We start from the raw sequence: 25,759 nt of genomic DNA on the forward strand, positions 1-25,759 counted from the left end.
TTTTTTTTTTGTAAAGGAGGTGTTTTTGCCTGATACATTTAATACAGCTCCATGTTTTGTCATTCAAGTATTAACCTAAATCATTGGAGCTTTTCAACAATGTCTTCTCTTGCTTTCATTCACAATTTTCTGTTTATTTTCATTCATACATCCGCTATACTAAGTGGACCACAGAACCTATTTTTACTCCTTCTCTTCTTTTCTGTCCATTTTCTATTACAACTACATCTAATTAGTCCACCCACATCATAATAGCTAACCCTTTAGCGGCAGGAAGAATGAGGTCTATTCACCCATGTTAAAAGCCGGGGTAACTGACCTGCTGGGCTTGTTTGTAGAAGGGCCAACACTGGTGGCCTTTCTCCTCAGACCCCTCCCCTCTCCTCCGTCCTGCTCTTTCATTCCACTCGTTCTCCTTTTTCTCTCTGCTGCCAGATCGCTCACAAAAGCTATGCGTTACACTGACCCGCTAATAATATATTTGCATTCAGCAGCCGCAACCCGAGGCCAGACAGAGTTTAATGGAGTTAAATAAATGCTGTTGTTGGCCACAGTTGAAATTCAGCTGAGCTTGCTCTCTCTGCTTATTTCTGGCAGAGACAAGGAGGACATGAATTAGGAAATGTGTTGATTAATTGCAGTGTGGTCTAGATCTGTCTAACATGAGTTTAAATAAAATAGATCATTCATTAATTCTAATAATCTGTCTGGCCTTGATAAATGTTACGGGGAAGTGGAAATGGGGCATTAGCATTAGACGAGCATAGTGTGTATATATATGATAGAGACCATGAAGGCAGATGGTTGACAAAAATAACGTGGCTGGTATGGCGATGTGATGTGATATGCCTTACTTTGATCCGACAGATTGACTTGGAAGCGATTGTTGTAACTCCGTCTAATAGACAGACTTTAAAACAAACCCCAAGTAAAATCTGTACAAGTTTCAGTGGCATTTTTTATTAGATTTATGCAAAAATAAGGATAAAAACCTGGCAGCAGCATGCTCTGGCGCCCTTATCTGGTCTCTAATGTTAACGTACTGATTTGCTTTCTATGTTTCCCCCTGTAATACAGGTGCTGTCTGTGTGCGTGGAAGAGGAAAACATCATCCCCTACATCACCAACGTGCTGCAAAATCCAGATCTGGCTCTTCGCTTAGCTGTCCGCAACAACCTCGCCGGTGCTGAGGAGCTCTTCGCACGCAAATTCAACAACCTGTTTGCTGCTGGCAACTACTCAGAGGCTGCCAAAGTGGCTGCCAATGCACCAAAGGTATTCATGATGGGGTTATTAATAAGTCGTGCCTTTTTTTTTCTTCTTCCCAATATTTATTCATTTTATTTTATTTGTTTAATTGTGTCTTTAACTGTGTTCTTAACTTTTTAACTGTGTTTTTAACTGTGTTTCCGATGAAATTTGTATCCTTCATGGTGAACCAAAAGCAATTTACCACCATTGTGGATAATAAAGATTTATTGTATTGTATTGTATTGTATTGTATTTAGTGGAGCTGCAACAATTAATCAATTAATTGAACAATAATCGATTATTAAATTAATCGTCAACTATTTTGATAATCAAATAATCGGTTTGAGTAGTTTTTTAAAGAAAGAAAAGTCAAAATTCTCTGATTTCAGCTTCTTAAATGTGAAAATTTCTGGTTTCTTTGTTCCTTTATGACAATAAACTGACTATCTCTTTGGTTTGTGGACAAAAAAAGACATTTGAGGACATCATCTTGTGGTTTGGGAAACACTGATCGACGTTTTTCAACAATTTTAAACATTTAATTAACCAAACAAAATCGATTAATCATTAAAATAATCGTTAGTTGCAGCCCTAGTATTAGGCACATAGCCTGAATAATATGTGATGTGATAAGATACATATGGTTAAATCTTCCACAGGACTGTTGTATCGGCGTATATTATACTCTCTACAGTCATTTGGATCTGTTCTCACCTTCGGTTGACCTTTCCCCTCTCAGGGTATCCTGCGTACCCCAGATACCATCCGTCGCTTCCAGAGCGTCCCCACTCAGCCGGGCCAGACCTCCCCGCTGCTGCAGTACTTTGGGATCCTTCTGGACCAAGGCCAGCTCAACAAGTTCGAGTCCCTGGAGCTCTGCAGGCCCGTCCTCCAGCAGGGACGAAAGCAGCTTCTGGAGAAGTGGCTGAAGGAAGACAAGGTATTGCAGATCTCTTATCTCGGCCTCCACTCGCAGGAAGAGGCTTTTCCTGAGCTGCCCATTTGTTTACATGACGACTCCCTATTATCTTGGATCGCATGAGATCATCGTTATGTAAGGAATTTGTGAACTTTCCCAGAGAACTGTAACTGCAAGCAGAGGAATTGTGAATTGCGTTTGATTGTTCACTTATTTCATATTCAATAGGGGTGGGAAATCGATTTTTTTTTTGAATTTTTTTAAATATTGTGCAATGTGCATTTGTTAGCCTTTTTTACATACAGAGAGTACATATTTTGAAATGGGTTTAAGTTCACTTTATAATGGAGTATGTTAATTTATAGGCTCCTACAGTATTTGTGCGCAGATAATGTTAAAAATGCAGACTAAAAATCGAGAGAATCGGCAATATCATAGAATTGCAATTTTAAATCGAATCGCCATCCAAAGAATCGTAGAAGAATCGAATCGGGAGAGAAGCATATCGTCCCAGCCCTAATATTCAACATAAAATATTATGACACACATGGTGTTTTTTGTTTTTTCATGCTGATGTTTCTTGTCCTTGTTTCTAGTTGGAGTGCTCAGAGGAACTCGGTGACCTGGTGAAGGCTGTGGATCCCACCTTGGCCCTCAGCGTCTACCTCAGGGCCAATGTTCCCAACAAGGTCATCCAGTGCTTTGCCGAGACTGGCCAGTTCCCCAAGATTGTCCTGTATGCCAAGAAGGTATGTCAGCCTTAGCCGAGACAGTAATCTAGCTCTTTCGCTGTTGCTAAATCCTGTCCTCCTTAACATTAATGGATTCAAACAATGTTTTTTTTTTTTTTTTCCAGGTGGGCTACACTCCAGATTGGATCTTTCTGCTCAGGAATGTGATGCGGATCAACCCAGAACAAGGCCTGCAGTTTGCCCAGATGCTTGTCCAGGACGAGGAGCCGCTGGCTGACATCACACAGGTCAGCTGAGGATCATGGATGTTTTTATAAAGTACTTAGAGTACTTAGTAGTAGAACATGCTGGGTTGGGTCATAGTTTGATCATTTCTCAAGAATAAACTTTGTGACCTTGTATGGCTCATATTGAAGTTAAAGGGATAGTTCAACATTTTCGCAAATTGGCCCATTGCCATAATCGCTATAGTCAAAGCAGTAGGTTCGTTACCTTTAATTGTCGGTGCAAGCTGTTTTTAGAAAGGCGGAGCAGAGCAGCAGGCTGCTCAGGGCTATGCTACGGAGGCTAATGGTATTTCTTGATTTCCCTCATCAAACTCATCAAATACACAATCCGACAACTCCAAAACGCTCTGGTGGACAAGTTGTGACCTGCACATTCACCACGCTTTGAGATAATAACAGAACGTTACCAGACAGAGTTGTTTTAGAGGTAAATACAGAGTCTGCTTGCTGAAAAACTGTCCCTGAAGGGAACGCGCATCAGCTGTTTTGCATGAATTTACCTCTAAAACAACTGTGTCTGGTAACGTTCTGTTATTATCTCATAGCGTGGTGAATGTGCAGGTCACAACTTGTCCACGACAGCGTTTTGGAGTTGTTGGATTGTGTATTTGATGAGTTTGATGAGGGAAACCAAGAAACTCCTTTAGCCTCCGTAGCGTAGCTCTGAGCAGCTCGCGGCTCTGCTCCACCGTTCTAAAAATAGCTTGCACCGACAAATAAAGGTAACGAACCTACTGCTACGACTATAGCGATTATGGCAATGGGCCAATTTGCCAAAATGTTAAACTATCCCTTTAACAAATTAACTTGAAATGACTCAAAACTTTCCTTAAAGTTGGACAAAGTATTTTACTGAGTCACATGACATCTGTGAATCTCAGCTCTATATCTCGTAGTATAAAGGAAATGCAGCTCTCGCCCTGCTTCCTGCCGCTGCAGACTCTCTGCACTGCAAATCACAGTCAACTGCTGACACAGCATCCCTAAAGTGCTGTACTAGCAGGTAACAGGAGTTTTTTAAGAATAAAACATATTGCATCAGAGGCCGTCTTCGATCGTTGGAAGAGGAAATGTGTCATTTTCACCCAACTTCCTATTTACATTGACATAAAGCTTTAGAGAAGTGTGTGTGGCCTCCTCACATCTTTAATCTTGTCAGTGGTGCAGAACTCTATTAGACCAAGGCAGGAGTGTCGTGTCTGTAGATTAGTAGTACCTTTATTTAATACAAAGCAAGGTTTTTTGACAAGTAATACTCTTGTCAGGGTTGCACCATGGTTTCTTGTGTAACAATGTTTCTCTGTGTCTGTCCAGATCGTGGATGTGTTCATGGAGTACAACCTGATCCAGCAGTGCACCTCCTTCCTCCTGGACGCTCTGAAGAACAACAGACCCTCAGAAGGACCGCTGCAGACTCGCCTGCTGGAGATGAACCTCATGCACGCTCCACAGGTGGATAACATGGGCCAAAAGGAAATAGTTATCTAAAATTAATAAAGCTTGGAACTATTTTATCTGACTTTTTTTTTCTTTTTTGTTGCTCTGTGTCACGGATGCAGGTTGCAGATGCTATCCTGGGCAACCAGATGTTCACCAACTACGACCGTGCCCACATCGCTCAGCTGTGTGAGAAGGCTGGACTGCTGCAGAGGGCCCTGGAGCACTACACCGACCTGTACGACATCAAGCGCGCTGTGGTTCATACACACCTGCTCAACCCAGAGGTAAAACTTCACTAACCAACTGACTGAGGAAAACTAGAGGTCTTTTCTCCTTTTGTGAACTCAGCTTAAAGGGATAGTTCACCCAAAATTGAAATTTCACTCATTTCACTCATTCACCCTCATGTGGACTAAGGGCTGGGAGAAGTTTCAGAGTCCTCCGTGGCTTCTCTGAGTTACAGGGGGTCTCGGCGTAGCAGTGCACTGCCATATGACGGTTGCAAATGGATACCAACTGTCTTCATAACAAAAAGACCCACCAAAAAACATCCAAATACCTCCATGCTGCTCGTATGTAATGTCCATCTCGTCAAATTTGGACGAACTGGGAAGAGGACAGACCCCGGTTCATCCAAATTTGACGGACCAGGAAGAGGAGCTTCCGCTACAAACAAGCTTGAAAAATAGACTTATTTCATTTTTTTCGGGACAATTTCGCATTTTGGGGCTTCAATACAAGACGGACATTACATACGAGCAGCATGGAGGTATTTGGATGTTTTTTGGTGTGTCTTTTTGTTACGAAGACAATTGGTATCCATTTGCAACCGTTATATGGACATGCACTGCTACGCCGAGTCCCCCTGTAACTCAGAGAAGCCACGGATAACTCTGAAACTTCTCCCAGCCCTTAGTCGACATGAAACTTCTCCCAGCCCTTAGTCGACATGAGAGTGAGTAGATAATGAGTGCAATTTCAATTTTGGGTGAACTATCCCTTTAAACTAACATGTGCTCAAGTTTACAGCTGTGACTTAAATGAACATTTCCTTGTGCCCCTTTTCAGTGGCTGGTGAACTTCTTTGGCTCGCTGTCGGTGGAAGACTCCCTGGAGTGCCTCAGGGCCATGTTGTCGGCCAACATCCGCCAGAACCTGCAGATCTGTGTGCAGGTGGCGTCCAAGTACCACGAGCAGCTCACCACACAGGCCCTCACCGAGCTCTTTGAGTCTTTCAAGAGCTTTGAAGGTGAGAAGACGAAGACTTCCTAAAGGCATTTAGATGCGTTTGATACTTAAATCAAAGGGTCGTAGCAGCTAATGCAAACATTTGAAGTTCAAATGTTTTGTAAAATGGGACAGTCCATCAAAAATATTCCCGTATTCGCCTCATAGCCCACTTGTCTCTCAATTTCAGTTATGCGGCTATTCTCCAGTCCCCTTGTACTTGGATAGATTTCCTCCCAACTAATCTGTTAGACAAGTAGGTCAAAGCAGAGGCAGGACAATCGATAGATTGTACAGAATGTCCTGGAGGTGAATTAGTGCAGCTCCTCTACTATTACTGAGCATAAAGGTTCATTAAGCCAAAGCAGTGGTCGTAGAGCTATGCCATGAAGTCAATTTAGATTTTTCTCAGGATGTTTTACTGAATCCATAATGCTGCCATTAGATTTCTTGGAGCATTTGAGGCTTTATATGTATATATATATATAACCGTCGGTCTCTGTTTTTCTCAGGTCTGTTCTACTTCTTGGGCTCCATTGTGAACTTCAGTCAGGACCCTGAGGTTCACTTCAAATACATCCAGGCCGCCTGCAAGACGGGCCAGATCAAAGAGGTGGAGAGGATCTGCAGAGAGAGCAACTGCTACGACCCTGAGCGTGTCAAGAACTTCCTCAAGGTAAAAGCCTCAGGGACGTCTGCAGCGATCAAACCCTGACATTTAACAACTCTGTCTTTGCCGGACCCGGTCCTTTCTGTTACCTCTTCTTTCTCTTGTATTTCAGTCTGTCCCTATCTGTTCCTGATCGTCACTATATTTGTTGTTATATGTTGCCATAGTCTTATCTTAAACTATACATTTATATAAGGAAAATGTTCCCTATTTCCAGTTTGTCTTCAATCATATCACATATTCCTAGAAAAAACCCAGAGTCAATCTTTAACATGCCCTTAAAAGAAAAGTTTCACATCCACATTTCCACCCTTTACCCGTAGAATAGAGATCATTGCTCTCACCAGCAGATCCCCATCAATCTGGCTGTATTGTATATGTTAAAAAAAACACAACAACATTCCTGACAGCAGTCAATTATCTTTTGTGCTTTTCCCCTTTGTCTTTGGGATGGCAGGACATGTATAAGGTAAATCTATCCCTCCTCACAGTGCAGGACATCTTCTCCTTCTTTTCTTTTTTTTCATCCCTGACCCTGAACTAGTTGCAGGATTGAAACTGGGATTTGTATGGAGGTGTATACACACATGTATGCTCATACACCACAAATCCATACACCCACAGCAAGGGGTGCACCGGAGCAACTTAGTGACCAAGTGATTCATTGGATGTTTTCTGTGTGTTAAGTTAACTGCACTTTAATGGTGGTGACAAGTTCAGGCTCTGTAACTTCATATCTGAGAACTATTCAACGTGTCAGTTTGTTTGGTGTGTACCGTATTTTCCGGACTATAAGTCGCGTTTTTTTTTTAGTAGTTTGGCTGGCCATGCGACCTACTGTATATTCAGAAGCGACTTATATATCAAAAATATAGCCTAAGCTATGACCACACGAGGGAAGGGAGGCTTTTATTTTTAAATCCTTCCTCATTCAGTAGCTCATCTTCATCTTCCTCACGTGCTGTTCTTCTCGCTGCGCTGTCGGACCTGGGTCTCTGTCAGAGATGGACAGAGTACTCGACCCCGGTACTTGAGTAAGAGTACAAATACTACTGGTCAAAATTTACTCCGTTACAAGTAAAAGTAGCTCAGTCGACATGTTACTCGAGTAAGAGTAAAGAAGTACTTGCTTTTAAAGGTACTTAAGTATCCAAAAGTACATGCTTTTAGATGTACTTTAAGTAAAAGTAAAAGTAAATTTCTTATTTTTCACATCAATGAATTACTATATTTTTTTCTAAATGAATTTAAGGACCTTTTAACTCTTGTTTCTGAGAATTAACTCTTTGAATCCACCTGCACTGATGTGCTGCTTTTAGGGGTTAGGGTTTCCTTCTTTGACAAACACAGCTTGTGTCCAATAGTATTTTAGAAAAAAGAACAGACCTGAAAGTAACAAGTACTTTTCAGCCTTCCTAGAAATTAACTCAAGTAAAAGTAAAAATATTTGTCTTGGAAATGTATTCAAGTAAGAGTAATAAGTACCAAAGAAGTAAAGTACAAATCCTCTGGATATGTTCTTAAGTACATTACTCAAGTAAATTTGGTCCGTTACTGTCCACCACTGGTCTCTGTCTCCGTAGCGCTTCACTCCCAGTCAGTTATGAGTATTTTCACAGCGTGTTCTGCGGCGACAGAGTTGTTTTTGTTTTTTCTTTTTTTTTGACCCGGCCTGTAGTAGGCTATTTGGTGCCGGCCTTTCGTGTGAACAAAGCCGCGGCCATTATATGAGACCCGGCTTTTAATTAAATGTTAGAAAAATAAATGCGATTTATAAACCGGTGCGACTTATATATGTTTTTTTCCTCTTCATGACATATTTTTTGACAGATGCAAGGCAAGGCAATTTTATTTGTATAGCCCATTTTTTACAAACAGTTTGTCTCAAAGGGCTTTACATGGCATCATAACAACATCCTCTGCCCTTAGACCCTCACATCGACTAATACTCCGGTGCAACATGTAGTCCGGAAAATACGGTAATCCTGTAATATGGGGCCTCGAGTCCATGCAGCATGTTCTTCTGTGATATTGGAAAATAAAGGTGCACAATCCCAGTTTGTTAATCCTGTATGAGTGTAGATAGCAGAAGCACAGCAGTGCATTGTGGGACAGAGGACCAGCTCTCTGCCTGCCTGGTAACGAGTAAGACAGAGAGATTTACTGTAGAGATCTTGTTCTGTGAATCACTAATTCTGCATCTAACCATCGTCTGGCCTGTCAAAACATGAGCCGTCCATTTGTCTTAGTGGCAGAACTTTTATCTCGTCTTCTTCCCCTTGATATTGTATCGTGTTAGTTTTTGAAGGTTGCTGGTACAGTAGCTGGAAAATGTTGTTTTTAAATTTCATCTTCAGTGAATCTGACAAAGGTCTTGTGCACCACCACCATCATCACACCCCAAACAAGTGCTGAATAATATTTAATCACCAAAACGGTTCTAACTCCAGTGGTTAAAGGGCATACGCACCTCTGGAGTTGGTTGATGTTTTGTGGCTTGTTGTGTTTTTGAGGCGTGGATGTTGGTTAAGAGCCGTTTGCTCACTGCTTTTCTTTCCCTCCACTCTGTGATGATGATGAACAGGAAGCCAAACTCACCGACCAGCTGCCGCTCATCATCGTCTGCGACCGATTCGACTTTGTCCACGACCTGGTCCTCTACCTGTACCGCAACAACCTGCAGAAGTACATTGAGATCTATGTTCAGAAGGTAAGGCTCAATGCACAGACGTTAAAACTACTACACTGCAAAAACTCAAAATCCTACCAAGAATATTTGTCTTATTTCTAGTCAAAACCAATTTAATTCTACTTAGAATAAGACTCATCACATAAAAAGAAGCTTGTTTTTAGACAAGAAGCATGTTTTCACTTGAAATAAGTAGAAAAATCTGATTAGTGGAGCAAGTTTCTTATTACAAGCACTAAAAACTTGCTTTCACTGGAAGATTTTTCTACTTATTTCAATTGGAAATTTGTTTGAAACAAGTGAAATTATCTAAAAACAAGTTAATTTTTAGGTAATGAATCTTATTTTAAGTGGAAAGAGGTTAGTTTTGACTAGAAATGAGACATTTTGACAAGAAATACGACAAATATTCTTGGAAAGATGTTGAGTTTTTGCAGTGTATTGTACTATATTTGCACCGTACTGACAAACACTAAGCTAAAATGACCGTTTTTGTGCTTCAGGTGAATCCGAGCCGTCTGCCTGTTGTGGTTGGCGGTCTCCTAGACGTGGACTGCTCAGAGGACGTCATCAAGAGTCTGATCTTGGTTGTTAGGGGACAGTTCTCCACCGACGAGCTGGTCGCTGAGGTGGAAAAGAGGAACAGGTGAGAGAGCATGGTCTGGTCAATGATAATGTGACGATAATGCTTTTTAAATGAAATTATTATTAAGAAATTATTTATCTGGGGCGCTGTCAGGGTGTAAAATTAACTCCCACCACCAATGATGGGTAAAAAGTGAGTTTGGCAACAGCTTATCAGCGCCGATGAAAACTTTTATGCACTCACAACCCAACACGACACCGTAGCAGCATGCATTCGATGCGCCGTGCTTTCCCCCCCCCCCCGTGCATGTCGACGGTGCACAGCTCCACAGACCTGCTCCCTCATGCTGTGTCTCTCCTACTGTTTCCCACGGAGCATCGGCCCCGTTTGAAAGGTGAAGGAAGCCCCGTATGTGGAAAGACGTCACCTCCGACATGTAGGATGTGTATTATAGAAGAGAAACACACATTTCAGGACAGAACAGACATGTCCTGTGATTTTCAGCCTCCTTTTATATTTAACAGAGGAGGGACAGTAATACTCTCAGCTGCCAGGATGTGCAGCTTTTTAAATGTTGTTTAAGTTGGATTTTTATACTGAAAACGTAATTACTTTTAGTCAAACAAGGCATGATTTTTTTCATGATTTTGGAGGGCTAAAGCTGAATCTGGTGGCCCTTTGCTGCATGTCATTCCCCCTCTCTCTGACTCCCCATTTCCAATCTCTCTCAACTATCCTATCAGTTAAAGGCAAAAAGCCCCAAAAATACTTTAATTTCTTTACTTTTTTTTTTTTTTTTTAGAGTAATCTGAATTTAATATAAGGTGTCAAATCTGAAACTGACCCTAAAGTGAAAACAAAACAAAACTCTCTGTGTGTTTCAGACTGAAGCTGCTGCTGCCTTGGCTGGAGTCACGTATACATGAAGGCTGCGAGGAGCCCGCCACCCACAACGCCCTGGCCAAGATCTACATCGACAGCAACAACAACCCCGAGCGCTTCCTGCGGGAGAACCCGTACTACGACAGCCGCGTGGTGGGAAAGTACTGCGAGAAGAGAGACCCCCACCTGGCCTGTGTTGCCTACGAGAGAGGGCAGTGCGACCAGGAGCTGATCAATGTGAGGAGGAATTTTTGTATCCAACCTGCAGCTGTTTTGTTTTTTCCAAATCACTTGCTTTCAACCCACTTTCCAGATTTAAATATTTGCTATTGTCATTTTTCCCTCTTTTTCCTGCAGGTCTGCAACGAGAACTCCCTCTTCAAAAGCCTGTCTCGCTACCTGGTGCGTCGCAAAGACCCAGAGCTGTGGGCAAGCGTGCTGCTGGAGAGCAACCCCTTCAGACGACCACTCATTGACCAGGTATTACTTTTTTTTATTTGGAGAGGACAGTGCACATTAATTAACATTTCTGGAAAAGTGCCAGTGTTGCCCAGAGGCTAGTTTTCAACTGCAGTCCTCCGGCAAGATGTTAAAATACAAATACAACAGGGACACAAGGATCATAATACATAAAAACAGGGACACAGGAGACAATGACACTAATTGAGAGACAATTAAAGCAGAAGTAAGCGGAATATTTGTGTTAATATAAGTCTTAAATAGTTATATCTTCCGACAGCAATCACTTATATAGAGTGTTTGGTCTGAAACATGGGTCTGTCAGTCACTCTGCTCTGCTGTAAGCCGAGGAGAAAACTTTCCTTGTATCCTACAACCTTTATCCAATGAGGAGAGAGAACGGCATAAAGGGGCAGTCCTCTCTGTGTGTGCAGCCAAGGGATGCGCGTGAATGTGGTGACGTAGGGACGAGGGTGGGGGCTGCTAACTCCATCGGCTGACAAGAAGTTAGCCAAAACCACCGGATCGCTTACTTCTGCTTTAATATGATACTACTAAAATCAAAAACAACAAATAGACAGTAATGCACAACAAAAAAAACAGGATGTATAGTGCAATTTAAAAAAATTGGGCGAGATGAACTGTCAGGGATGGATAGTTGAGATGGAGGTGCAGCAATGCAAGAACCAGAGCAGGGTTTTTCTTGTTGGAGTTGTGCTAAAATGGATTGAGAAACACAACGAAACCAAAGACATACACACACACAGGACTAGTATTATCTCATTCAGCAGCGATGCCCAGTGCTTTTCTAATCCTCCGCTCCCTTGTATCTTGCTCTCAGGTGGTTCAGACGGCGCTGTCGGAAACCCAGGACCCAGAGGAGGTGTCGGTCACAGTCAAGGCCTTCATGACAGCGGATCTGCCCAACGAGCTCATCGAGTTGCTGGAGAAGATCGTGCTGGACAACTCTGTCTTCAGCGAACACAGGTGTTTGGCAGCAGCATTTTTCACTGTCCTCCCCCCCCCCTCACGAGTTATTTCAAAATTAAAGTGTGCTTAATGCTCATTTTCTTCTCCTTCCCACAGAAATTTGCAGAATCTGCTGATCCTGACGGCGATCAAAGCCGACCGTACACGTGTGATGGAATACATCAGCAGGCTAGACAACTACGACGCCCCCGATATCGCTAACATCGCCATCAGCAACGAGCTCTTCGAAGAGGCCTTTGCCATCTTTAAGAAGTTTGACGTCAACACCTCTGCTGTGCAGGTCAGTGATTACCTCTAAAAAAAAAAAGAAAAAGAAAAAAAAGGCTTGACCAAAAACATTATCGACTGAAGAAGTGTTGATCATCCATATTTTATATTTTCCATTTCCCCTATAGGTGCTGATCGAGCACATTGGCAACCTTGACCGTGCCTACGAGTTTGCAGAGCGCTGCAATGAACCAGCTGTGTGGAGCCAGCTGGCTAAAGCTCAGCTACAGAAGGAACTGGTTAAAGAGGCCATTGATTCCTACATCAAAGCTGACGACCCCTCTGCATACATGGAGGTCGTACAGGCTGCAGATAAGAGTGGTACGGACAATTTAGTACCTTTTTTCTTTACACTTATAACAACATTTTTAACACTGCTGTAACGTATGGCACAGCACTGACACTGTACATTGAGTTGGTTGTCTTTATTGTCATTATACTAGATAATGAAATTGTCTTTGGACCCACGGCTTAAAAACACATACATACATACAGTACAGTAATAAATAGAATAGAAAAGAATAGAAATACAATTTAATTAAAAAAAAAACATGAAATACACCTGTCACCTTCTCGACCCCAAAATTAGTTTTTTAAACAACATCAATCAGCTCCCCTCTGTGTGTGTGCTCTGCTCTGTGCAGTTGTGTGTCCTCAGTCCAAACAGAAAGACTCTCAGAAAGAAACTCAACTGGCAGTGGAAAAGGGGTCAATCGGCTTTTATTGTTAAGTGTTTTTTCCCGGCATTAAAAAAAAGAAAAGAGAAAAAAAAGACAGTTAAGGCCTGCTAATTTTGGTGGAAAAAGGAGATTGTTGAGCTCAAGCTCAAGAGAACTCATGAACATTTGGGAAAACATTGGTTGAGATTTTATTTTATAGCATTACTGATGCTATTCAGTTTTTTAAATCCTAGCTTCAGAGCTTCTTTAGCGGGATTTCCAAAATTGTGCAGAGCCTGGTGGGAAAGTATACAAATCAATCAGTTTTAAATAAAGCAGAGCTGTCAGTTGTTTGCCACCTCAATTGCAATCAATCAGTCCCATCAGGGATCATTGCTGTTTTTGAGTTTTGTCATCCGGAGGTATTTACTGACAAGTGCAGCTGGTGCACATAATATACTCTAAGCAGTACAGTAATCAGACTCCTAACCCTTCGGTAGGAGGTGAACATAAACAATAACATGTCCAAACACAACAACATACATCATTTTTAAATTATGCTTCAGCCCTTTTGCACTCGTATTATATTAAATTATGTATTGCGCTCAAATTATGTAGCAAAATATTTTACCTATTTCTAGGTTGCTCCCTTTGCACTTGTAGTGTATATTTGATTTTTTTTAGACAATGTAGGATATAGTTTATCATATATTTCCCTTTGGAGCATCCTGGTAGAAGAATTTCCTTCGGGATGAATAAAGTTATATCTATCTATCTATCTATCTATCTATCTATCTATCTATCTATCTATCTATCTATCTATCTATCTATCTATCTATCTATCTATCTATCTATCTATCTATCTATCTATCTATCTATCTATCTATAGATGCAGATCTGTGCGAATACATCAACAGTTTAATGTTAATGTCCATGTCTGTTGTTTCAGGTAACTGGGAGGACCTGGTCAAATTCCTGCAGATGGCTCGTAAGAAGGCTCGTGAGTCTTACGTAGAAACAGAGCTCATCTTTGCTTTGGCCAAAACCAATCGCCTGGCAGAACTGGAAGAGTTCATTAACGGACCGAACAACGCTCACATCCAGCAGGTCAGCCTCGCTCGCTCTCACCCAATCGTCTGTCGATCCAACGTCAGTCAGGTTACAACAAAAAATAAAACAATATCTCTTGATGATTGAATCCGTCCTGTAGGTCGGTGACCGCTGTTACGACGAGAAAATGTACGAGGCCGCTAAGCTGCTATACAACAACGTCTCCAACTTCGGTCGCCTGGCTTCGACCCTCGTGCACCTCGGCGAGTACCAGGCCGCAGTGGACGGCGCCCGTAAGGCCAACAGCACCCGCACCTGGAAGGAGGTGTGCTTCGCCTGCGTGGACGGAAAGGAGTTCAGACTGGCCCAGATGTGCGGCCTCCACATCGTGGTGCACGCCGACGAGCTGGAAGAGCTGATCAACTACTACCAGGTAAGATGGGGGTTGAAGGCATTTAAATCGCTTATTAAAACTTGCTTTTATGTGATGTCATTCTTAAAATGGGGGATAGTGGGAAACCAGCGCTACTTCACAACGTGCAACTTACAGTATGTTTGTATCATCTAAGTGCATTAACTACATTGCAATCATTTCTCACTTGGAAACTGCAGCATTTGATTTTCTTAACACTGTCTTCTTTCTATCATCTATTTTATCTCACAATTTTACTCAGATGCTCTTTACTTTACATCATCTTCTGTTTTAACTCTTTTATCCCATCTTTTCTTATCTTATTGTATCCCATCTTAATCTCTTACCCCCCTTTTTTATTTTATCTAATTAACTGCATCCTGCATTTTTAATTTACGTCCTCCTGGTCTCAATTTGTTGTTGGGTTCCCGTTATGGCCTGTGTTGCTGTTTTGTCCATCTCTCTCTTTTTATGGCATTTGTGACTTGTCTCTTATATGTTGTTTTCTGAAGCACTTTGTAAACTTGTGTTTTTAAAGGTGCTATATAAATAAAGTTAGTTTTATTATTGTTGTTATTATTATAACCTTTATTTGAACTCGGAAATATACAGTATTGAGGAGCAACCTCATTTGCAATATAGCCGAAACATACAAGCAAATCCGAAATACCAAAAAGTAAAGTGACAAAGATAAATTGAAAGCAGAGAAGTCTAGTTAAAAAACAAAAAAGGGAGTATTTTTATATATACAGCTCTGGAAAAAATTAAGAGACCACTTCAAAATGATCAGTTCCTCTGGTTTTACTATTCATAGCTACGTATGTGTTTGGGTAAAATGAACACTTTTGTTTCATTCTATAACCTACTGACAAAATTTCTCCCAAATTGGAAATAAAAATATTGTCATTTAGAGCATTTATTTGCAGAAAAGGGCAACAGGTCAAAATAACAAAAGAATTCTGGTGTTTTCAGGCCTTGTATAATGCAAAGAAAACAAGTTCATATTCATTTTAAAGCAACACAACACTACTTTTTAAACTTAGGAAGTGTTTAGAAATCAAAATTGGTGGAATAATCCCAATTTTTATTCGCAGCAGTGTTTTTTTTAAAATTTATTTATAATCTTTCTTCCTCATTAAATATATAGTATAAGTAGAGTGAGGTGTGCTTGTGTTGGAGTTCAATAGACACTGGAATCGATGGCTGCCATACATGTAGAGATAAGGCTGATTTATTAAGAACATTTTGGAGTGGTCTCTTTATTTTTTCCAGAGCTGTATATATTATTATTATTATTATTATTATTATAATACACATGAACGCACATGACACATCCCTCTTCTCGTCTCTCAGGACCGCGGCTACTTCGAGGAGCTGATCACCATGCTGGAGGCCGCGCTGGGCCTGGAGCGCGCTCACATGGGGATGTTCACCGAGCTCGCCATCCTCTACTCCAAGTTCAAGCCGCAGAAGATGAGGGAGCATCTGGAGCTGTTCTGGTCCAGAGTCAACATCCCCAAGGTCCTGAGGGCGGCGGAGCAGGCTCACCTGTGGGCCGAGCTGGTCTTCCTCTACGACAAGTACGAGGAGTTCGACAACGCCATCATCACGATGATGAACCATCCAACAGACGCATGGAAAGAGGGACAGTTCAAAGACATCATCACCAAGGTACACTCTCATTTGATGTCCATATGATTATATTTTGATGTATTTTACTTCTTTTTTTTCCCTCCAAGTCTTTTTATTGATATGTATACATAGAGATAGAGTGCGTAAGTAAATGGAAATAATACAAACATAAACACAATGCCCAACCCCTCGCTCCAATAGAGCAATATCACTGTACCATTCAACAACCTAGTATTGATTGATCTTGCATACAACCATATACTTACTTATATTATATCATGTATCATTTGTTATATGGGGCGGCAGTGGCTCAGGTGGTAGAGCGGGTCGTCCAATGATCAGAGGGTTGGCGGTTTGAATCCCGCTCTGTCCCGGCTGCTGCTGTAGTGTCCTTGGGCAAGACACCTTACCCACCTTGCTCCTGATGGGTCGTGGTTCGCGCCTTGCATGGCAGCTTCCGCCATCAGTGTGTGTGAATGGGTGTGTGAATGGGTGAATGTGATGTACTGTAAAGCGCTTTGGGTATCGTTCAGATGGAAAAGCGCTATATAAATACAGACCATTTACCATATGTTTTTTGTTTTGTTTTTTATATATTTTTTTGTTAATTTCCTTTCTTTGAGATCCTCATTTGGGAAATACCTCAGTTTGCCTCTTATATATGTTTGTCTGTTTTCTTTAGGGTGTGTTATTTACTTTGTGAATACTGTATATACCTGGAAAGGAAAAAAAATGCAAAGTACAAAATTGCAAAGAGAATGAAATGACCGATTATGTTTATGAAGGAAAGAAGCTTTGCAGTAAAGTTTTTTTTTTTTTTTTTAAATGTATCATTTATATGTTTAAATGAAATAGTAATGGTGCATGATGGATTTGGAAACAGAAAAAAGGTATAATACATAAACAAAACCTGGTCCTTATACGTTCAAATGATATGTATTTTACTTTTATTGTGCTTTACTGTGTCATTGTGTTACCGTTCCCATCTAATGTCTGTCTCTTGAATGTCTTTCTCGCCCTCTGCTTCCTGCGCAGGTGGCCAACGTGGAGCTGTACTACAAAGCCACCCAGTTCTATCTGGAGTTTAAGCCCTTGTTACTGAATGATTTGCTCATAGTGCTTTCCCCCAGACTGGACCACTCCCGCGCCGTCAACTTCTTCAGCAAGGTACATCCATTTTAATCTGGTTCAACGATAAATAAGAAGTACGATAGAAATGTTTCTCTATTTATCAAAAAATCAACATGATTGTGTTGCTGAATTTGATTGTAAATGTGTGTTTTCAGGTTAAACAGCTGCCTCTGGTCAAACCTTACCTGCGGTCAGTACAGAACCACAACAACAAATCAGTCAATGAAGCACTTAACAACCTCTTCATCACAGAGGAGGACTATCAGGTGAGAGCTTTTAACAGTGCCACAGTTTTCTATCAAATATATATATTTTTTTATCTTAGAAATGCCATTATTATTGTTTTATATAATGTTTCTGTCACTCGTGGTAGGCACTGAGGACATCAATAGACGCCTACGACAACTTTGACAACATCTCGCTGGCCCAGCGCCTGGAGAAACACGAGCTGATTGAGTTCAGGAGAATCGCTGCCTACCTCTTCAAGGGCAACAACCGCTGGAAACAGAGTGTGGAGCTCTGCAAGAAGGACAAGCTCTATAAGGTGTTGTTTCCATTTCCCAATCATGATTAATGACGCATTTTCCTTGTAAATAATTCAGATGCAGGGTTCCCACGCCTCCTGGAAAACCTGGAAAATGAGTCGACTCATTTTTACAATCATGGCAAATACATGGAATATTAAAAAAAAAAGTCAAATGAGTTGCCCTGAAAAACTATCTATCTATCCAGACTCACTTTTATCGATTTTTCTCTCTTAATTTGGTTTTATTATTATTGCACTGCTTTTTTTGAGGATGGGTGATTTTTAAATTTTTAAGTCCAAATTTTATTTTATTATATTTTAATTTTTACTTATCTTGGTGGTTTTATTATTATATTGTCAGGCAATTCTGTCTGATATGTTTTTATTTCAGTTGTACAGCACCTTGTAACTCGTTTTTGAAAGGTGCTGTATAAATAAAGTTATTATTATTATGATGATTATTTATTATTATTTGACCTTTTCAGACCCCACTAAGGATTTTTTTCCCCCAAAGAAATGCCTAGTTAGAAAACCGGTTACCGGTATTGGACCGCAAGCACGAGGGTGCACAACTTTCTAAAAAAAAAAAAAAAACACTTATTTTAAAGCCTGCATTGGGTGTATCAGTGTATGGCATAATAACATCCGCTCTGTGTCTCCTCTCCCCTCTCTGCAGGACGCCATGCAGTACGCGTCGGAGTCCAAGGACACGGAGCTGGCCGAGGAGCTGCTGGCCTGGTTCTTACAGGAGGACAAGAAGGAGTGTTTTGCCGCCTGCCTGTTCACCTGCTACGACCTGCTGCGGCCCGACGTGGTGCTGGAGACGGCCTGGAGGCACAACATCATGGACTTTTCTATGCCATACTTCATTCAGGTCATGAGGGAGTACCTCAGCAAGGTGGGTCCGGCTGGAGACTACTAGTCCAGTGAATGATGACGATGAGTTTGATGTAAATGCAGCCGTATAGCGACGTACCACTGAGATCACAGGAATCACAAGGATCTCAAAATGTACCATTGTTTTCCTTCGACTTTAGTAACAATCAAAATTGTGTGTGTGCATCCTTTCTGTTAAAGGGATATCATACGGCAACATTTTTTTTCGTGTCTTGCCTCACTCCCGAGTCCATGACAAGCAGATAGACACCATCCTTTCGACTGTGCGTGCAGTAACAAGGGAGATGGAGCCTGTATCGCCCGTAATTAGCTCAAACACTGGAAGTGTATAGGCCGAAATCAGCAGTCAGAAGCTGATTTCATTTTAGCTCTAAACTCTGTAAATATATCACTTTATCAACATTTCAAACATTTTTAGGTGGGAAAGTAGCCGTTGAGATCAGCAGTGTGTCGTTAATTTGTCTAAATACCAGCTGTTTACAATTTTGTTGGGACGAATTCGGCGCTACTCAAGCTAGCCGTTGTGACCAATGCACTTCCGGTTACTTTCACAAAATAAAACACCCGTTGCCCTTTACATACAGAAGTGCTTTTACTTTGAAATAGGGAGCTAATGAACCCTCCGTTTTGACCGATCTCGTCCCGTTAGCGGCATTTGACCGCTCAAGATGCCTTACCGGAGAGTTTTGTCAGCTCTGAGACGAAGATCAGCCCGCCGGTTTCCGTTTAAGAGTTGCTGAAGAGTTTCTCTGATGACTTTAGGTGGAGGCAGGATAACACTACCTATGCACTTCCAGTGTTTGAGCTAAGCTAATTACGGGCGATACGGCTCTATCTCCCTTGTTACTGCACACACAGTCGAAAGGATGGTGTCTATCTGCTTGTCATGGACCCGGGAGTGAGGCAAGACATGAAGAAAAAAAAATGTTGGCGTATCCCTTTAACCACCTTAGCTTGCCTCCTTTACTACTAGGAAATATTTTTTTTAATTGTCTTCTTCTATGCTGCACCTCTTCTCTTCCAGGTTGATGCAGTTAAGGAACAGGTGAAAGTTAAAAGCTCTGTTGTTTTTGATCTCAGATCATTTACCTGAGAAGACTGCGGCCTTGAGTGTGCATGGTTTTAGCTCTACCGCGCATTACACTCTCACTGCAACACAGTCACTGAGGCATCTCTCAGCCTGACACATTTTAATTGTTATAGATAGGGAATGTGACTTTATTCCCAGAAATAAAATTATTTCCAACTAACTGATCATTTAAAAAAAAACTTTGATTTTATCTATGATATCAATAGTACTTCTTGAGAAACCACTTAATATCAATATCAGTATTATTATCTTAAATAAACATCCAGATCAAACTGGTTGCAGGATGAGACAGTGTTAAGAAAATCAAATGCTGCAGTTTCCAAGTGAGAAATGATTGCAATGTAGTTAACGCACTTAGATGATAAGAACATACTGTAAGTTGCACGTTGTGAAGTAGCACTGGTTTCCCACTATCCCCTATTTTAAAGAACTACAGTATGAACCAGCAGATGGGAACCGATGTTAACCTATAGATCCATGAAATACATCCTATACCAGTGAGTTTGTTGGAGAAAATGCACTTAACGCAAGATGATGAAAATATCAAGCATTTTGTAAAACTGGATGAGCTCGATAAGTACAAGAAGTTTGCTATTATTTCACTTCAAAGTGCATTTCCTCCTTGTTAATGACACTGCACTATATGAAGCTATACATGTATGTGGTGTTGTTTTTTTAAAGGTTGATGTGTTTTGATGTATTTGCTGTTCACTGGCACAAGCATGTGTTCAAGTGTTTTGTCAGTATGTAGCAGCAGCAGCAGCAGCAGGCCGTTGTTGTCTGTGCCTGGCTTTCTGTTGTAGAAAACTGTGAACGGTAGAGAGAGCACCTGGCCTGAGACTCACCCTCCACCCTCCACCCTCCTCCTTCCCTTCCCATCCCATAATACTGCATCTCAGCGCTGCAGCCAGAGTAACTAACACAAAGAGCATGGGATGTGTAGAGGCTTTAGCTTGATGATGAGACTGTGCGCTAACAACTTCAGCTGCAAAAGGCTACTGATCGCCTGAGGAGGCATGGACTAGGAAATGAATGCAGATATGAAGTTGCACTGCTGCTGATTTAGCTCGAACGTTTAACACTGTTGCTCTTCCTTCAGGACTCGAGCTGCACATGTTGCATATTGCTGTATCTTGACTTGCTGCCTGATAATGTCATTTGCCTTTGTTTCTAAAGAACTGCTACACTCATTACTGTCAGCAGAAAGTAAAATGATTAGTTCAATCGTCCTGTTGTTCCTCTGGGTCAAGGAAGGAAGGAAGGACACAGGGAAAGATTTGAGGAAAGAAGGAAGGAAAGATGGAGGGAGGAAACCGATTTGTTCAAGGGAGGAAGAAAGAAGGGAGGAAGGCAGGGAGGGAAAAGGGAAGGAAAGAAAGATGGAGGGAGGGGAACAGTCGTTGAGAGAAGGAAGGGGGAAAGGATGGAAAGATGGAGGGAGGGAACAGATTTGTTCAAGGAAGGAAGAAGGGAAAGAAGGAAGGAAAGATGGAGGGAGGGTATGATTTGTTCAAGGGAAGAAGAAGGAGGGAGGATGCAAGGGAGGGAAAAGGGGAGGAAAGAAAGATGGAGGGAGGGGAACAGTCGTTCAAGGAAGGAATAAGGGGGAAAAGGATGGAAAGATGGAGGGAGGGAATAGATTCGTTCAAGAAAGGAAGAAGGGAAAAAAGGAAGGAAAGATAGAGGGAGAGAACAGTCGTTCAAGGAAGGAAGAAGGGAGAGAAGGAAGGGGAAAAGGATGGAAAGATGGAGGGAGGGAATAGATTCGTTCAAGAAAGGAAGAAGGGAAAAAAGGAAGGAAAGATAGAGGGAGAGAACAGTCGTTCAAGAAAGGAAGAAGGGAAAAAAGGAAGGAAAGATAGAGGGAGAGAACAGTCGTTCAAGGGAGGAAGGAGGGAGAGAAGGAAGGGGAAAAGGATGGAAAGATGGAGGGAGGGAATAGATTCGTTCAAGAAAGGAAGAAGGGAAAAAAGGAAGGAAAGAGAGGGAGAGAACAGTCGTTCAAGGAAGGGAGAGAAGGAAAGATGGAGGGAGGGGAACAGTCGTTCAAGGGAGGAAGGAGGGAGAGAAGGAAGGGGAAAAGGATGGAAAGATGGAGGGAGGGAATAGATTCGTTCAAGAAAGGAAGAAGGGAAAAAAGGAAGGAAAGATAGAGGGAGAGAACAGTCGTTCAAGGAAGGAAGAAGGGAGAGAAGGAAGGGAAAAAGGATGGAAAGATGGAGGGAGGGAACAGATTTGTTCAAGGAAGGAAGAAGGGAAAGAAGGAAGGGAAAAGGGAAGGAAGGAAAGATAGAGGGAGAGAACAGTCATTCAAGGAAGGAAGAAGGAAGAGAAAAGGATGGAAAGATGGAGGGAGGGTATGATTTGTTCAAGGGAAGAAGAAGGGAGGCAGGGAGGGAAAGGGGGAGGAAAGAAAGATGGAGGGAGGGGAACAGTCGTTCAAGGAAGGAATAAGGGAGAAAAGAAGGGGAAAAGGATGGAAAGATGGAGGGAGGGAACAGATTTGTTCAAGGGAGGAAGGAGGGAGAGAAGGAAGGGGAAAAGGATGGAAAGATGGAGGGAGGGAATAGATGCGTTCAAAAAAGGAAGGAAAGATAGAGGGAGAGAACAGTCGTTCAAGGAAGGAAGAAGGGAGAGAAGGAAGGGAAAAAGGATGGAAAGATGGAGGGAGGGAACAGATTTGTTCAAGGGAGGAAAAAAGAAGGGAGGAAGGCAGGGAGGGAAAAGGGAAGGAAAGAAAGATGGAGGGAGGGGAACAGTCGTTCAAGGATGGAAAGATGGAGGGAGGGAACAGATTTGTTCAAGGGAGGAAGGAGGGAGAGAAGGAAGGGGAAAAGGATGGAAAGATGGAGGGAGGGAATAGATTCGTTCAAGAAAGGAAGAAGGGAAAAAAGGAAGGAAAGATAGAGGGAGAGAACAGTCGTTCAAGGAAGGAAGAAGGGAGAGAAGGAAGGGAAAAAGGATGGAAAGATGGAGGGAGGGAACAGATTTGTTCAAGGAAGTAAGGAGGGAAAGAAGGAAGGAAAGAAAGATGGAGGGAGGGAGGGAGGGAACAGATCAGGTCAACTGGATCAAAAGAGGAAGGAAGGAAAGGAGGAAAGGAAAAAGGATTGTGGAAAGAAGGAAGGGAGAAAGGAAGGATTGGGTCAGTTTGACCCAGAAGGACAACAGGAGGGTTAACGTTGTTTATTTCTAATTTCTTCTTTCATCACATCGACGTTATAAAGAAAAGCTGCTGTTGTCAGATGGTTTTAGTTTTGTGTCCCGAGTTGAAATCAGCATCACAGAAAAGTTTTATATATTTTTTAAATGTTTAACGTCTTTATTTTGCTGTTTGCTTGTCCAGTGGAGTGGGTTTATTCTGAATACGTGTATTTCTTTGTCTTGCAGGTAGACAAACTAGAAACCTCAGAGTCCGTAAGGAAAGAGGAGGAGCAGGCAACAGAGACGCAACCTATCGTCTACGGTAACGGCCTTTTAGTTTAATGACATTAATGACTCTCCTCTCTCACTGTGATCAGCCTCAGATAAAACCCCTGAACACTAAAAGTCTTTAATATTAAACATGTCGCGCTGTTTTCTAGCTTGTAGCTTTTCTTGTAGCAACAGGCAGTTTACAGTGTTTTGTTTTTTGAGAGAATATTAGGAAAAAATAATACGTGAATAAAAAGCAGACAGGATATAGTGGAGTGAAAAACAGGTATAAACAAATAATAGAGATAGATAGATAGATAGATAGATAGATAGATAGATAGATAGATAGATAGATAGATAGATAGATAGATAGATAGATAGATAGATAGATAGATAGATAGATAGATAGATACTTTATTAATCCCTGAAAGATAGATAGATACTTTATTAATCCCGAAAGATAGATAGATACTTTATTAATCCCGAAAGATAGAAAGATACTTTATTAATCCCGAAAGATAGATAGATACTTTATTAATCCCGAAAGATAGATACTTTAATAATCCCGAAAGATAGATAGATGGATACTTTAATAATCCCGATAGATAGATACAGTAGATAGATAGATAGATAGATAGATAGATAGATAGATAGATAGATAGATAGATAGATAGATAGATAGATAGATAGATAGATAGATAGATAGATAGATAGATACTTTAATAATCCCGAAAGATAGATACTTTATCTATCTTGTGTCCGTCCTGCAGGAACTCCCCAGCTGATGCTGACGGCCGGCCCCAGTGTACCGGTGCCGCCCCAGCAGCCGTACGGCTACGGCTACCAGGCGCCTGCGGGATATGCTCCGCCAGCAGCTCAGCCCGGCTTCGGCTACGGCATGTAAAGACCCCCACTACCCCCCCAACTACCCCACTACCCCCCAACTACCCCCTTCTCTCCACACGTAGGCTGGAGCTACCATCCATCCATCTCCCACAGTCCTTCACCAGACCGTTGGTCGTCTCTCTGGCCCTCGACAGGGAGCACAGGATAATACCGACAAACCTTTTTCTTTTTTCTTTTTTTTTACTGTTCTCTCCCCTTTTTAAACTGTCATGAAGGACTCAGTTTTATTTCTGTTGTCAAAGAAAGAAAAGATTGAATCACAAAGATTAATTTTCTCACATTCCGTGTTGACTAGATTAATTTTTTCTTTTGTCTATTTTATTTGAATGGGAAATGGTTTATGTACAATGGGGGAGGGGGGCGCCTGTGCGAAGAGCTAGTCCTCTTCTCGGTATATAAAAAAAAAAAATAAGGTCTGTTGTGAAGCATCTGATTTGCACTCTGTAGTGAGAAGAAATTAATGTAGAACCTCTTCCTTTTGATGTGTGTGAGCAGCTTCTTCTGTCCGACTGTAAAATGCATTTAATTATTGTATATTCAGACGCAAAAAAAAAACTTGCTACTATGTTCTTCTATATTTGAACATGCGACCGCCGCTTCCATGACCACAACAATCCTGAAACACTACGTTGTACCTGTCCAGTCCCCACACACACATACACACAACACACAGACATAAACACACATGCTTCAGGGCTACTTCTTGAAGAGGAAAAAAAAAAACCCAAGAGAGTATTTTACATACGATTTTCAGGAAAGTGTGATTTCTTTCCAGCAAAGCCTATGCAGGACTCTCCAAACAAACGAAAACTGCAGTCAGACGATATTGCCATGTGCTTTAATTTACTGCTCCAACATGGGACCATTCCACCTCAGGAGGGACTGCAGACCTTGTTTGCGTTTGACAAACATGCCCCCAACAATGCCCCCTCCTCCTCTTCTTCATGCTGCGGTTTGTTTCTGCTGGATATCATTTTAGGTTACTGTCAGCGAAGCGTGCAGGAGAGATCTCGTCCTGTTTGAGGGTTTTTTTTTTGTGTTGTTGTTTTGCCTTTAACCTTTTTCAGTTCACCACCCCCCCTCCTTTCTTTTCATCCAGTACAGAAAACAGCATCACAGATGACTTGTGGTAATTTGAGATTTTTATCAAAGGCTTGCGTGTATACAAGAAATCAATCATTAACTCCTTTGAACTTATATTCTTATCTAAATTACCTTAGATTTAAATTGTGCACCTAAGATACTTGATTGTGCATAATCAGGATCATAATGAATGAAAAACAGCGGTTGTGTTTTCCACTTAACAATAAAGGCTTCTTGTTTGTCAAGAACAGTCTGAGTGTGTCTTACATGTTCTGTGTGTTTGCTGCTCCGAGAGAAAAGGGAAGTGCTGTCATGGCTCTGAAATGAACGGTAAACAGTGGTAATCATCAGCTGCAAAGTGTATGAAAGCGCTCCTGTTTGTCCTCCAGTGTTAACACTGTACAGAACAACGTGACGACTCCCAGAATAATGACTTCCTCATTTCCAGATGTAGTTTACTGCACCTGTGTGATGTGACCAGGCAGAGGTGAAGAGCCAGACAAATGATTACAGGAAATATGTCATTGATTTTTTTTTTTTCCGTTATAGTGAATATGAGACGCAATCTGAGACCGGTGCCTAGTAGTGACCTCATCAGAC

The 25,759-nt window shown here is 41.6% G+C and overlaps 1 protein-coding gene across 1 annotated transcript in view; it reads left to right on the plus strand.

Moving 5' to 3' along the window:
• cltca (clathrin, heavy chain a (Hc)) overlaps positions 1-25,484 on the plus strand; it is a 47,450-nt gene extending 21,966 nt beyond the window's left edge. The window contains exons 7-30 of the mRNA XM_083986046.1: positions 1,078-1,275; positions 1,991-2,191; positions 2,767-2,919; positions 3,027-3,149; positions 4,464-4,601; positions 4,709-4,873; positions 5,658-5,838; positions 6,329-6,492; positions 9,071-9,196; positions 9,679-9,821; positions 10,646-10,880; positions 11,001-11,123; positions 11,944-12,089; positions 12,189-12,372; positions 12,488-12,680; positions 13,968-14,125; positions 14,229-14,501; positions 15,834-16,151; positions 17,148-17,279; positions 17,399-17,509; positions 17,617-17,787; positions 18,446-18,667; positions 23,147-23,222; positions 23,941-25,484. Coding sequence (XP_083842172.1) covers positions 1,078-1,275; positions 1,991-2,191; positions 2,767-2,919; positions 3,027-3,149; positions 4,464-4,601; positions 4,709-4,873; positions 5,658-5,838; positions 6,329-6,492; positions 9,071-9,196; positions 9,679-9,821; positions 10,646-10,880; positions 11,001-11,123; positions 11,944-12,089; positions 12,189-12,372; positions 12,488-12,680; positions 13,968-14,125; positions 14,229-14,501; positions 15,834-16,151; positions 17,148-17,279; positions 17,399-17,509; positions 17,617-17,787; positions 18,446-18,667; positions 23,147-23,222; positions 23,941-24,074 — 4,068 coding nt within the window. The 3' untranslated portion in view covers positions 24,075-25,484. The remainder of the gene's footprint in view (positions 1-1,077; positions 1,276-1,990; positions 2,192-2,766; positions 2,920-3,026; positions 3,150-4,463; positions 4,602-4,708; positions 4,874-5,657; positions 5,839-6,328; positions 6,493-9,070; positions 9,197-9,678; positions 9,822-10,645; positions 10,881-11,000; positions 11,124-11,943; positions 12,090-12,188; positions 12,373-12,487; positions 12,681-13,967; positions 14,126-14,228; positions 14,502-15,833; positions 16,152-17,147; positions 17,280-17,398; positions 17,510-17,616; positions 17,788-18,445; positions 18,668-23,146; positions 23,223-23,940) is intronic.
• Positions 25,485-25,759: the final 275 nt, after the last annotated feature.

Source organism: Trachurus trachurus (genome assembly GCF_905171665.1).
Source record: "Trachurus trachurus genome assembly, chromosome: 14".
Lineage (NCBI taxonomy): Eukaryota > Metazoa > Chordata > Actinopteri > Carangiformes > Carangidae > Trachurus > Trachurus trachurus.